The sequence below is a fragment of the Rhamphochromis sp. 'chilingali' genome (assembly GCF_963969265.1).
Source record: "Rhamphochromis sp. 'chilingali' genome assembly, chromosome: 19".
In the NCBI taxonomy this organism is placed as follows: Eukaryota; Metazoa; Chordata; class Actinopteri; order Cichliformes; family Cichlidae; genus Rhamphochromis; species Rhamphochromis sp. 'chilingali'.
In genome coordinates, this window is record NC_137946.1 from 14,433,672 (window position 1) to 14,448,685 (window position 15,014).

At 38.0% G+C, this 15,014-nt stretch overlaps 1 protein-coding gene across 1 annotated transcript; it reads right to left on the reverse strand.

Annotated features, from left to right (window-relative positions):
• Positions 1–4,882: 4,882 nt before the first annotated feature.
• On the reverse strand, positions 4,883–9,378 carry LOC308387399 (uncharacterized protein). The gene is made up of 5 exons (XM_080867408.1): positions 9,125–9,378; positions 7,170–7,259; positions 6,686–6,844; positions 6,267–6,362; positions 4,883–5,855 (listed from the first exon to the last, which is right to left on the reverse strand). The coding sequence occupies exons 3-5, from the start codon at positions 6,716–6,718 to the stop codon at positions 5,577–5,579; spliced, it is 408 nt and encodes a 135-aa protein (XP_080723534.1). The 5' UTR covers positions 6,719–6,844; positions 7,170–7,259; positions 9,125–9,378; the 3' UTR covers positions 4,883–5,576.
• Between the last annotated feature and the right edge of the window lie 5,636 nt (positions 9,379–15,014).

The following is a 15,014-nucleotide window of genomic DNA, read 5'->3' on the forward strand; positions in this document are numbered from 1 at the left end:
CCTTCTGTCCCACCGATCGTCTCACCAGTACTGCATGAAGATCTTACACCATCTGTTATGGAAATGTGCCTGAGCACCATCTTGAGATGTTTTTAACAATAAAAATGCAAACATCGAGAATATTTTTCTTCATTATTCATCCTTTGTATGAAATAAACTGAAGAACACCCATAACAACACAACCAAAATGTATTTCCCCCCCCATTCACACACTTTATAGTATTCAATCAATCAATCAATCAATCAGTTTATTTATAAGCACATTTAAAAACAACAGAGGTTGACCAAAGTGCTATAAAAGCAAAAAGTAAAACAAACACACCTAAAGAGAACAAAACAAAAACTCAGTCACAATTAAAAGCTAGGGAGTAGAAATGTGCTTTCAGACGGGATTTAAAGTGGTGGAGACGTCCTAATTTGAAGAGGCAGACTGCTCCAAAGGGTCAGGCAAACGCTTGGTCTCCTCTGTGCTTTAGTTTGCTTTTAGGAACAATCAGAAGCAATGTAACAGCTGACTGAAAAGTTCTATTTGCAGTGTTTTTAGTTAAAAGATCAGAGAGCTACGAGGAAGCTAATCCACTTACAAACAAGCAATAAAATCTTAAAATCAATTCTAGAACATACTGGAAACCAGTGTAAACGAGCCAAGACTGGGGAAATATGGTCACGTTTACGAGTGCCTGTCAAGAGTCGGGCTGCAGCATTCTGAACAAGCTGAAGACGAGAGAGCAGAGAGCATTCGATTGTTAAAAACAAACAGTGGTCACATTATAAGTTAAATGCATATTCAAGCTTTTATTTACATCCGTTTACAATTCACTGAGTTTTATTTTATGTGATTAAATGATCTTAGATCATCCACCTGTAGATGAAGGTCAGAATGACTCCTTGTTTTATCTGCCCATATTGTGGTTTTAGTCAACATACTAAAGGAAATATGCTACCGAGTGGTGAGGTCAGAGTACCTCATAGCACACCAGTTGCTTATACAAACACACACACACACACACACACACACACACACACACACACACACACACACAGTGGGGCAAAAAAGTATTTAGTCAGCCACCGATTGTGCAAGTTCCCCCACTTAAAATGATGACAGAGGTCAGTAATTTGCACCAGAGGTACACTTCAACTGTGAGAGACAGAATGTGAAAAAAAAAATCCATGAATCCACATGGTAGGATTTGTAAAGAATTTATTCGTAAATCAGGGTGGAAAATAAGTATTTGGTCAATAACAAAAATACAACTCAATACTTTGTAACATAACCTTTGTTGGCAATAACAGAGGTCAAACGTTTACTATAGGTCTTTACCAGGTTTGCACACACAGTAGCTGGTATTTTGGCCCATTCCTCCATGCAGATCTTCTCGAGAGCAGTGATGTTTTGGGGCTGTCGCCGAGCAACACGGACTTTCAACTCCCGCCACAGATTTTCTATGGGGTTGAGGTCTGGAGACTGGCTAGGCCACTCCAGGACTTTCAAATGCTTCTTATGCCACTCCTTTGTTGCCCGGGCGGTGTGTTTTGGATCATTGTCATGTTGGAAGACCCAGCCTCGTTTCATCTTCAAAGTTCTCACTGATGGAAGGAGGTTTTGGCTCAAAATCTCACGATACATGGCCCCATTCATTCTGTCCTTAACACGGATCAGTCGTCCTGTCCCCTTGGCAGAAAAACAGCCCCGTAGCATGATGTTTCCACCCCCATGCTTCACAGTAGGTATGGTGTTCTTGGGATGCAACTCAGTATTCTTCGTCCCCCACACACGACGAGTTGAGTTTATACCAAAAAGTTCTACTTTGGTTTCATCTGACCACATGACATTCTCCCAATCCTCTGCTGTATCATCCATGTGCTCTCTGGCAAACTTCAGACGGGCCTGGACATGCACTGGCTTCAGCAGCGGAACACGTCTGGCACTGCGGGATTTGATTCCCTGCCGTTGTAGTGTGTTACTGATGGTGACCTTTGTTACTTTGGTCCCAGCTCTCTGCAGGTCATTCACCAGGTCCCCTCGTGTGGTTCTGGGATCTTTGCTCACCGTTCTCATGATCATTTTGACCCCACGGGATGAGATCTTGCGTGGAGCCCCAGCTCGAGGGAGATTATCAGTGGTCTTGTATGTCTTCCATTTTCTGATGATTGCTCCCACAGTTGATTTTTTCACACCAAGCTGCTTGCCTATTGTAGATTCACTCTTCCCAGTCTGGTGCAGGTCTACAATACTTTTCCTGGTGTCCTTCGAAAGCTCTTTGGTCTTGGCCATGGCGGAGTTTGGAGTCTGACTGTTTGAGGCTGTGGACAGGTGTCTTTTATACAGATGATGAGTTCAAACAGGTGCCATTCATACAGGTAACGAGTGGGGGACAGAAAAGCTTCTTACAGAAGACGTTACAGGTCTGTGAGAGCCAGAGATTTTCCTTGTTTGAGGTGACCAAATACTTATTTTCCACCCTAATTTACGAATAAATTCTTTACAAATCCTACCATGTGGATTCATGGATTTTTTTTTCACATTCTGTCTCTCACAGTTGAAGTGTACCTCTGGTGCAAATTACTGACCTCTGTCATCATTTTAAGTGGGGGAACTTGCACAATCGGTGGCTGACTAAATACTTTTTTGCCCCACTGTACACACACACAATTTTAACAAGTTGTTTCTGTGCTTAAATTTCTTACATTTTTTTCTTCCATTGATTAACCCACTATTTGAAATCAGATATTTTTCACTATTCTTCTTGGTTTATACATGAACTCTCCTTTGAGTACATTTCCTTACAACCAGAATATTATGATTGTTGGACAATCATGTAGTCAGACTCGGGTTTCTTTGTTTTCTGGTCTTCATGAAAGCCAAATCAGAACGTTTTTCCTCAGAAGTAGCTATTCCACTTCTGGGGTGAGCAACCTGTGCTCCCAAAATATCATTTTTGAGCATTTTAGTGGCCAAAAAGAATCTATATAGAGCTGCAAAACAAATCTGAATTTTATTAGAAAAAAAAAGAAAAAAAGGTGATACAGCCTGTTCCTGTTAAATATACATGTGTCTTTCAACATTACTAATACTAATACATGAAAAATAATTAATATCTTTTACCACATTTGGCTACTCTACAGTGGGCTATATGATTATTTGGTACTTGGCATGGTGGTAAAGGGCACAAAGATCCATAGCCCATCTGTTCCCTTTTAATTCTGTAGGTTTTCTCTCAGTGCTCTGGTTTCCTTCCACACCCACAGACATATGTGTTAGGTTAACTGGTTATTCTAAACTTGCTCTCTGAGTCAGCCTTGCAGCAGAGCGATCATCCTATCGGGGCGACGTCTCTGCTTTGAAAGGCAGTGCCTCCAACATTCAGCAATAAAAAGAAATTCTGCTGACCATAATGAATCTCAGTTACATCATATTATCAGAAGGCTCAATTTTAGGTGGTCAGGTAGAGAGCATTGAGAGAGTTATACAATTTAACAACTGTCCCAAATGTCTTTATTAACGATTCCAGACATTTTCGCAGTTATTTACTGTCAGAAGATTAGACATGTGACCCTCCAGACAGCTGACAACGACCTGGCTTAATAACAACAACACCAGCTGGTTATAAGCTAACATTTTGCCAGCTAATATTATCACTGAGTCTCCTAAGAAAATCACACTTTCCCTCTGGTAAACAGTGTGATACCCACACATCATTTGAGGATTTATTCTCTAAGCGTCCAACAATGAAAGTTTTACTAACACCAACTAACAGAGGCTTACAGTGACAAAAACAGCAGCACTTACCAACAAAAGAAGTTCAGGAAAAACTCAGCAACTCAGCTCAGTATCACTGTCATTCGACAGAAATGGCCTTCAGTAACTAACAAAGCTCTATTCAGAGCTCAGGTAAAGAGCAGACTGACAGCCTGCACTCCATATGGATCAACCAGTCACAGTTTTTCGTCCTCCTGCAGCCACCATTGCTAGGATTATGCACTTTAGAGGGGGTAAGACAACAGAACTCAGCTGACTGCAGTCTGTACTCTACTGACATCTAGTGGTGAGATATCACACCAGTGAAAGTTACAACTTTAAACAAAGTTCCAAAAACAAACAAGTGAAACTCTCTCTTGATTGTATACTTTAACAGTAATACACATGCAACCTTCTAAACTATGGAACGCCAGGACTGCCATAATGAATTAATTAAATACACCATTAAATAATTAATTAAATGTGTCAATAATTAATTAAAATTGGAATTAATTAATTAAATAAATAGTTATGACACATGTAATTAATTAATTATTGACACATTTAATTAATTATTGACATCAGATTTCCACAAGCTAACGCGGTTTTTGCCTCTGTCAGTGCACCCCAGGGTGGCTGTGGCTACAATGTAGCCTGCCATCACCAGTGTGTGAATGTGTGTGTGAATGGGTGGATGACAGGTTGTGTAAAGCGCTTTGGGGTCCTTAGGGACTAGAAAAGCGCTATACAAATACAGGCCATTTACCATTTTTTTTGTTGTTGTTTTTGGACAAATTATTTCAGAGCTGGGTTACATCAGGGGGAACAGACATCTCATTTAAATTTAATGTCTCATTTTTCCAAGTGTGTAAGGAACGTCATCCATCTACAATATAATCAGCAAGCACATGGAGCTATTTGAAGCTTTGTGAAATCATTAGAATTAGAAGTTTGTATTTCTTGTATTAATATTATTTTAATATCACATTTATATAGCGGATGGAGGTTCAGTTAGTTCTGTACTTTGTACTGCTTCAGAGGAGTGCTCAGCTGCCCAGTCTTCTGTCCCAGTGGTCATGTCACAGAGGACCACTTCCACTCGCATCCATAACCTGCAACATGTATTCCTAAATTCACCAAACACAGATATTCTTGTTGAATAATCATACAATTCTTACTCCAGTGAGTTGAAAATTTACCAATATTAATAAAGAAAAATGTATGCTGTTATCGTACTTGAAAAAACACTCAAACAGATATAGAATAAAACAAAGCACAACTGAATGTTATGTAAAAACGTATTTATTTTTTTCAACAGTGCTTTCAGTATATTTCAGAAGGTCATGGGCAGTGGGGTGAATTTCTGTAAAAAAGCAAACAAACAGAAAAAAACGTGTTGCCAGTTTCTTTAGGGTGCTTTGAGCACCCCAGCAGAGACATTAAAATTCCAGAGTCCAGAAAAAAAGAAAAGTGTCCAGCAGCTTAGTCATTCACGTTCACACCCTGACTGTCCTGTAAAAGCTTAACTTAACTATTGCACACTAAATAGGGTAGTGCAACAAACAATTGCCTTTGTACCCAGACATTGACATTTTACATGGGCTCACTATGATGAACTACAGAAGTCAAAAGTTATTAGAAATGTTACCATCAATGAACAGTGAACTATCAGGTAAAATGAACGATTATATAGAGGGAAATGGGTTGAACTACTGGGTTTTGTTTTGTTTTTTTACATGACTCTACAATGCACTTGAACATGTTTAAGAACAAGTTAAACTCATGTCTGGCTTCCCCGTTAACAGTCACAGCAAAAGCTTTGTTTTTAGAGACCTTATGCGCTGTGAGCATCGAGAGCCACCGAGTTCAAAAAAGATGCCCTGAATTGCTTCAAAGGTAAACTCATCTGCTTTGGATAATCAATGTTGAGGGCATACAGAAGGCCAAAGAGGTATGCCAAGGCAGTAGAGAGGTCTGGAATGTTATGTAGCACGATGTCCCCTTCCAACACAACAGCATGTTCTCGCACAGACGTATCGGCATCGTCATCTTGCAGGATGGTGAGGATGGCAACTGATGCACCGTTCAACACTGGTTCCAAAATGTCAGTGTCCTGAAGAGAAGAAAAGTAAAATATGAATTATTGAAAGCTAAGAAAAATTAAAGACAAAATACATTTCTAAAGATCTTAACTTTAACCTCTATACCATGATGCTCATTTGACTCATGGAGGTTTTAAAAAGAAAAAGCTTATTTTCCTTTAATTAACGGCACAATATCTTTCACCAACCAACCTTGTGATGAGTTTTGTACAAAAATATTTTCTGCTGTTGAACACCCGCTAACAATGCCCAGGTGCTCCTCAGCAGAAAAAAAAAGCAGCGAGAGTTATGACAACTGCAATCCTCACCATAAAATTATCTGGACTGCACTGAGGAAGTGTACATTTCCATTTTGGATTAAATCATCTTTTAAAAACATCTCATAGCAACTAGTTTTTCTTGCATTACTTTTTTGTACTTACTAAGCACTTCAGGAAAACCTGTGTTGCATCCTCTCCGAGGAAAATGGGCAGGCCTCTCAGTGCTGCTGTCTTTTGGTGGGACACAATGTCAGATGTCTAAAGAGTATTCAGTGGAAAACAGACATTTAAATTAGTATAGTAACGTGGTGTACCTACACACAATGCAAAATCAGAACTCTTATAGTAATGAAAATAAAATACAGATCAGGCCCAGCAACATGTAAAACTTAAAAAAACAAAACACCATTTTAACAATTTTACTTTCTTTTTACAAATTAAATAAAATACCGCCAAATAAAAACAAAGTAATGACTGATGACATTCATTTCCATTGATGTGTTTTGGCTGAAGCCAACATTTTTTTCTGTTATGACAAAGGTATACTCTCTTCTAAAAATGTCAGGTAAAGGAGCACTTACCTGTTCATCAAGTTTATCCAAGATGTCTTCCATCTCCTCACCAAGAGCTCCCTTCTTAGACCGGTATAGTTTCAGCAGGCCAGGCACAAATTTGTCCAGGGATGCATTGAACGTCCCCAGGAGGTCTTTGCTTGTGATCCGATGAAATTCTTCAGATATCTAAACAAGACAATAACCAAAATATTGCCATTTATTCAGCACAGAAAATTTCTGGGTAGCTGCCTTGTACAGTCTGCACCATGTTATATGCCTGACTGTGTTATCAACCGCAAAACCTACTTCAAAAATCTCTCATGAATACACATTTTGCACAGGAATAGAAACACCCTCCACAAAAAACAGTATCAATATGCAAATATATATTATGTTCACACTGAAATGTGGAATTTTACTATTGAGTGTGACCTTGAGAGGTGTGATCGTAATGCTCCAGGTGTTTTAAATACACATACAAAGTCTGTGTGAATGCATGGCCAATGTGCACCTTGTCCGTGATGAAGGCGGAAATGTTTCAAAAGAGTCTCTTGACTGGAGCTTGTGAATTTGCAAAATCGGCACTGCATGAAATCCACCCCTGAAACACAAGAGACATAGTCAATTTTGCCAAAAGCACTTTTGCAATGGGATAAAACATCCATATCTAACACACAGAAGGAATCCATAGATGCAGGAGCTGAATACATCAACAAGCCAAAACCAGAGACATCATGAAAAAAATATGTAAGGAATCATATTAACTTACATATGACCACTTGTCTACTATATCAAGTATATGATTGATAACATACATGACATGTAACATAAATGCAAGCTTGAATTCAAACATTTTTTTGTTACTATGATAAAAAAAATGCAATAACTATAGAAAAATTAATACTATCTGTAACACAGTATACATCAACAACACACAATCATTCCTTTAATATTGTCTCCTTCCCCATTATGTAAAAAGCTCTGAAAATGTAGCAATCTTATAATACAGAGCATGAAGTACAACTTTAATTTGCGTGTGACATTAACTTACAGTACATTAGGCAATCTTACAACAGCTGACAAACTGTCAAGTCAGCTTTAAACATTAAAGTAACAGTGCTGCACCGGATAAACGGTGACTATTGAAAAAGTGAAAAAACAATATTAGACAAATATTAGACAATATGCAAGTTACTTATATCACTGTCATATAATTGGCGCACATATCCTACACCGACCCATGAAAGAGTCTCCATGACAACGCGTGCTTGGCCCAGTTTGTTGTCAAGGTTAACATAACGTTTTCATGCAAAGATAACATTGAAACTGGTTACAAAACGGGTAATAAGCTAATAAGTTTTACCATGGCAGAAGTGCTGTAAAAAGCCAGTGTGAGATACCGTCATTTAGTGATGTCTGTCTGAATTTCAGAGTGTTTAACATTAAACATTACTTTTTGCGCTGGCCACTACTCTGAGCTAAAACCTTTTTTTTTTTTTTAATATTAAACTTTATTAAGAAACAGTATACAGAACATGTATACAATCAGAACAAAATTAACATATGCCAGGGGGTGTAATACAAAGAATTACATACATTCAAATAATTTGTAATTACTACAAATGGTAATAGTTTTCATAGCCTTTTTGTTAAGTGATCCACTAATCAATTTTATGTAACATAAAACATCATTATAGTAATGTTTAAAATTAGGTTTTTTGTTACTGTATTTGCATTTGTGAAAATAAAATTTAGCTAAGATAACTAATAAGTTTATTATAAAGTAAACATCTTCTTTTTTTTGCCTTCGAAAGAAACAAAATACAACATTTTCCCATTTCACAGTAAAGTCATTATAGAGATGTCCAGCAATGAATCTACTGAAGTCTTTCTCTGAGCTAAAACCTTCAGAGGCTGCTTGTAGCCCGATTACGACACAGCGGCGCGACGAAGGCTGCCCAAATTCATAGTGGACTCCTCTAAATGCGTCCGAGAAATACGTCCTCCTTATAATAAGCATCTCTTAAAATGTTTGCAATATTGAAACATTTCAATATAATGTAGAAAAAAAACGAGAGAAAAAAGTTACGGATCGGACTCCCCGATCCTTATTGCGCATGTGCAAATTCTATCTGTGGAATTAGTTTTAATATTACTCTTTCTGGGTCACAAAATAAACTTTTAAGATATTTTCAGGCGTTAATGTAGCTGTGTAAATTGCTAATATCTGTTCAGTTTATTAAGACAACATATACTTGCAAAAGTGCTCCGACGCTTTCGGAGACGTCTGTTACCCACCAGCTCGATAGCTAGCCAAGGGGGGGGGTCAATTAAGTCACTTAGATAACTTAAAAATGCTATAGTTGGCCTTTTTCAGTGTTTTACTAGTTCCATCCTCCCGGGTCCTCAGGAGGATGCAGCCTAGGCGCTTGTAGAAAATCTTAATAACACATGTAGTTAGCTTACCTGCTAGGGTAAATGGTCGGCAGCTCCAGCACCTGTCCAAAACTGCAGAAGTGAAAATCCTCAATGGTCGAAAAATTGCATTTTACATCCAAATCTAGCCACGATGGTTCAAATTTTCTTAGGAGGTTTTTAGTCTAGAACACATGGTAAACCACTATCACACAGCTCAGGTCTGCTCAGGCTCAGTTGAAAGTCCGTTTGGTTTAGTTCAAACTTGTTCAGACCACATGTGCCAGTCATCTACGGGGTTTCCCACTGGTTCCCAACTTGACTCAGAAACTCTGCTCAAAAGTTGATAATCTTTGTTATGCTGTCTAGAAAATCTTAGTTAGGACAACAATGAAAGAAATTTGTTGGGTAGACAAGCTTTTTTAGGTTGTAAATGGAAAGTTTTATTTCTAAGTCAGTTTAATTTAAAAACTAGTGAAATCAACAATTGCTAGTTATCGTTTTTATAGTGTATAAACGTTAATCAGTGTCGTTGACGGGTTGTGACGGCGTCCTTATGTGCCGACACCGGCGTTTTAGTTAGTAAAGCGGTGTGGCCAATGTGGAGTGGCTGAGTGAAGACATGCTAATGACAACGTGTACAAGCATTGGAGATGTGAGCAGGACAGACAGAAAAATGAAGGTGAAGTTTAAGTTCTCAGTCAGATTTGTGCTTATCCAGTGCCATTTATTTCCAATTCTTATTTGTGGATATTGATCATTAAATACTGACACTAGTTTATAAGTAGTGGAAATGCAAATAATCGTGTCATTATCAGTGATGAGAATAACGGCCGTTACTTTTTTCAGTAACTAGTAATCTGATTAATTACTGTTTCTATATTTCTATTGTTACATGGCTATTACTAAGAAGAAAATGCGGTGTGGACTCATTAATATTTTTCAACACACAGATGGTTGAATCTGTCTTCAGTTTACTGGGAGTTGGAGCCGGGGGGCAATCGTACAAGTGCTGCTTAGGTGGATTCACCTCTGTTTGCACCATTTAGTTATGAGCTGTTGCATCTGTGGATGCCAAAGAGAAAACTTCCCACTGGATACTGAGCTGACTATACCTGTCTTCCGTGTGTAGCACAAGCGTTTACTAGTGTAAGGCTGTAGAATTTCAATTTACAAAGTCAGTTACCAAAACTGTTAATACTTCCATGAACCATTGAGCAAGGCATATTACTTGATAGATGCTATTAGGAATGCTTTCAAAAGGCATCAACAGCACAGATACAGTAGATATCATTCACAGAACAATGTTTTCAAGCAGCATGTAAACATTTTTATTTCTGCTGTTAGATTGTTCTAATTTGACATTTTTACATGTTTTAAATGAGACAAAATTACAGGTTCAGACAACAGATTTTTTGGTTAATGCAATTTTTTATTTTTATGGGTAAGATGTTATAATACCCTGGTTCACTCTGTGACTTACTTTGTCTCCTATAAATCTTCTTTAATTCAGTTCAATTCTACGGTGGCCCCTAGAGACAAAGCATGTATAAACTCCAAAACACTTACAAATTCCAAATAGCACGCACAAACTCCTCAACACATACAAAATCCAAAACACATGCAAACTCCAAAACACATGCAAAATCCAAAACACGTACAAAATCCAAGACACGTACAAGCTCCAAAACACATACAAAATCCAAAACACGTACAAAATTCAAAACACGTACAAAATTCAAAACACGTACAAAATCCAAAACACATGCAAAATCCAAAACACGTACAAAATCCAAAACACGTGCAAACTCCAAAACACATACAAAATCCAAAACACGTACAAAATTCAAAACACATGCAAACTCCAAAACACATACAAAATCCAAAACACGTGCAAAATTCAAAACACGTACAAAATCCAAAACACGTGCAAACTCCAAAACACGTGCAAACTCCAAAACACATACAAAATCCAAAACACGTACAAAATTCAAAACACGTACAAAATTCAAAACACATACAAAATCCAAAACACGTACAAAATCCAAAACACATGCAAAATCCAAAACACGTACAAAATCCAAAACACGTGCAAACTCCAAAACACATACAAAATCCAAAACACGTACAAAATTCAAAACACATGCAAACTCCAAAACACATACAAAATCCAAAACACGTGCAAAATCCAAAACACGTACAAAATTCAAAACACATACAAAATCCAAAACACGTACAAAATCCAAAACACATGCAAAATCCAAAACACATGCAAAATCCAAAACACGTGCAAACTCCAAAACACATACAAAATCCAAAACACGTACAAAATTCAAAACACATGCAAACTCCAAAACACATACAAACTCCAAAACACATACAAAATCCAAAACACGTACAAAATTCAAAACACGTGCAAACTCCAAAACACATACAAAATCCAAAACACGTACAAAATTCAAAACACATGCAAACTCCAAAACACATACAAAATCCAAAACACATGCAAAAACAAAACACGTGCAAAATCCAAAACACGTACAAAATTCAAAACACATGCAAAATACAAAACAGTACAAAATCCAAAACACGTACAAAATCCAAAACACGTGCAAAATCCAAAACACGTACAAAATTCAAAACACATGCAAACTCCAAATCACAACGGAAGTGCTCCAGGACGCTAGGGGCAGTGTTGAGCTCGATTTGTAAAATAAACGGCAAGTTTGTTGCAAACACATGGGCTCTAGTCTCCGTTGCGCTTCCCAGGTTGCCTAGCAACTATGATACTAACAGCTGGAAACGTGTCATACAACTTTTTTTGACAGAAATGAAGGAGAACATTTTTTTTTTCATTTGTTTGTTTGTTTCTACAAGAGCTTTGTGTGATTTGATAAGTATCTGAGGCTGAGACCACAGGACAGTAAAACATGATTTTTGGGCTTCATTTCTGTACTGAACAGTCATTTAAGATTAGCTAGTAAATAACAATTAGCTAATGTTGTTCATGAGACTAAAGTCATATCACTTTGGTAATGTAAATATAATATGGCCAATATTATGGTTATTATATTAGTCATTATTAGGTATTACAGCAGTGAACATGAACTCTTTGTCAAATACTGAGCTTCAGTACAGATTCAAGTTGCAGTTATTTACATGTCTTACCACCTTAAATCTTCACTCAAAGACAAGTATATAGGAATGACTGCCAAATTTATTTGCCACTGAAGCCGAAGGATGGCATCTGAATAAAACCTCTCTTGACATGCCTAGATGACATTAAAGCTTGGTTGGCTCTAAACTTTTTAAATTTGAATGAAAAGAAAACAGATTTGTTGGTGTTTGGACCCAGTGGCCCCTGTGAGTCCTCTTCTTTTCATTTGGAACCCCTGGAGGTTTATTTTAAACCTGTTGTTACTGCCCTTGGTTTTAAGTTGGACCAGTCCATTTTTATCATTTAAGGCGACTGGCAAGAGTGAAATCGTTTCTTTCTAGGCAGCACTTTGAAACCGTGATCCATGCTTTTATTTCTTCCCCTGTGGACTACTGTAACGCACTTTATGTGGGGGTCAGTCAGTTGTTACTCTGACATCTGCAGCTGGTTCAAAATGTATATTGACAGTGCATAGGTGTATCATATATAAGAGACAAATGTTGTTCCTTCAGTATGTTGGCATTACTAAATTTGGCTCAAATGCTTACATACATGTGTAAAAAGAAAATGTACAAGCTGTGAGCTGTTTCAAATCAAATCACTTTTATTGTCACATCACATGTGCAGGTACATTGGTACAGCACATGTGAGTGAAATTCTTGTGTGCGAGCTTCACAAGCAACAGAGTTGTGCAAAATACAATAATGTAAACAAGCAAAATACAAGAATGGCTACATCTGAAACTAATAAATATATGTACAATATATAATAGTATATATATGTTTCTGATAAAATGAAGAGTAGACTGATGTATTAAATATTCCTTTATTGGGTGAGAAAATCAGACCATGTCATAACTGCTTTAAGTCATACAGAATAGATATCAGAGCTTTAAACAGGCTGACGTCTGCTAAATGGGTCAAACTGGGCAGAAAGTATACAAACACATAACATCCTTATAGAATATGATGTAACACTATAGATCAACTTAGCTCAGAATATATAAAGCATATAAACAATTACAGCAATATGATGCAACAAACACAGCAGTGCTACTGATCCAAAATCCTCAAAGCTTCATAGAACTGAAACAAACATTTATTTTTAGCTCCATTCTGCTGCTGATACATACTTTAGGTTTCTGAACATTGAACTTGTTGCTGCCTTTCATAGTGTGTAACTTGAAGGCCCTGAGTACTTTCTCTCACACTGAAAACACTGGGATGATAACATTATTTGAACATTACCTAATAAGACTGATTCAGGACAGACAATTAGTTATTTTAAACTTTTCTAGCAGTCCTTCACAAACAGGGAACAGTCTGTCTATTCTCTCCATCTGTCAGCTGCTGCTGGCTCTTCCTCCTCCTCTTCCTCACATACTGCTGAGATTGTCCTGGTGGATCATCAGGGGTGCAAAGCCTCACAGATGATGTAATGCACATGAAAGACCAAAACAAAGTGATGTACACGTGAGAAGTGGAATTAAAATCATACATGATTCCAAACATTTTTTACAAATAAATAACTGCAAAGTGGGGTGAGGATTCTCTTTGGCATCCACAGATGCAACAGCTCATAACTAAATGGTGCAAACAGACGTGAATCCACATAAATATACTTTTCATATCTGAAAGTCCTGAAGAGAACAGTGTTATGTAAAAAAGTAGAAAATTAGCTTTTGGTTGAAACTTTCTTTTTTGTAACAATGCTCTGTGGCAATAAACCTTACACCACTGGAAAGCCTTTTTATTTCCATTGAAATTGTGGCACATTTGCAAGTAATAAGCAGCACTTGTGCAATTGTTCCAACTCCTGGTAAACTGAAGACAGATTCAACCATCTGTGTGTTGAAAAATATTAATGAAATGCAGCCAAGAGGCCCATGGTGACTCTGGACGAACTGCAGAGATCTACAGCTCAGGTGGGGGAATCTGTCCATAGGACAACTATTAGTCGTGCAGTGCACAAAGTTGGCCTTTATGGAAGAGTGGCAAGAAGAAAGCCATTGTTAACAGAAAACCATAAGAAGTCCCGTTTGCAGTTTGCCACAAGCCATGTGGGGGACCCAGCAAACATGTGGAAGAAGCTGCTCTGGTCAGATGAGACCAAAATGGAACTTTTTGGCCAAAATGCAAAACGCTATGTGTGGTGGAAAACTAACACTGCACATCACTCTGAACACACCATCCCCACTGTGGTGGTGGCAGCATCATGCTCTGGGGGTGCTTATCTTCAGCAGGGACAGGGAAGCTGGTCAGAGTTGATGGGAAGATGGATGGAGCCAAATACAGGGCAATCTTAGAAGAAAACCTCTTGGAGTCTGCAAAAGACTTGAGACTGGGGCGGAGGTTCACCTTCCAGCAGGACAACGACCCTAAACATAAAGCCAGGGCAACAATGGAATGGCTTAAAACAAAACATATCCATGTGTTAGAATGGCCCAGTCAAAATCCAGATCTAAATCCAATCTGTGGCAAGATCTGAAAACTGCTGTTCACAAACACTGTCCATCTAATCTGACTGAGCTGGAGCTGTTTTGCAAAGAAGAATGGGCAAAGATTTCAGTCTCTAGATGTGCAAAGCTGGTAGAGACAGACCCTAAAAGACTGGCAGCTGTAATTACAGCAAAAGGTGGTTCTACAAAGTATTGACTCAGGGGGCTGAATAATTACGCACACCCCACATTGCAGTTATTTGTAAAAAATGTTTGGAATCATGTATGATTTTCGCTCCACTTCTCACGTGTACACCACTTTGTGTTGGTCTTTCACGTGGAACTCC

Bases quoted from the DNA above. Each gene is read 5' to 3' on its own strand.
- LOC308387399 (XM_080867408.1), bottom strand. From the start codon at position 6,718: ATGGAAGACATCTTGGATAAACTTGATGAACAG. The intron at 6,363-6,685 runs GTAAGTGCTCCT...AATACTCTTTAG, and splicing joins TGGATAAACTTGATGAACAG to ACATCTGACATTGTGTCCCA. The intron at 5,856-6,266 runs GTAAGTACAAAA...TCTTCTCTTCAG, and splicing joins AGGTTTTCCTGAAGTGCTTA to GACACTGACATTTTGGAACC.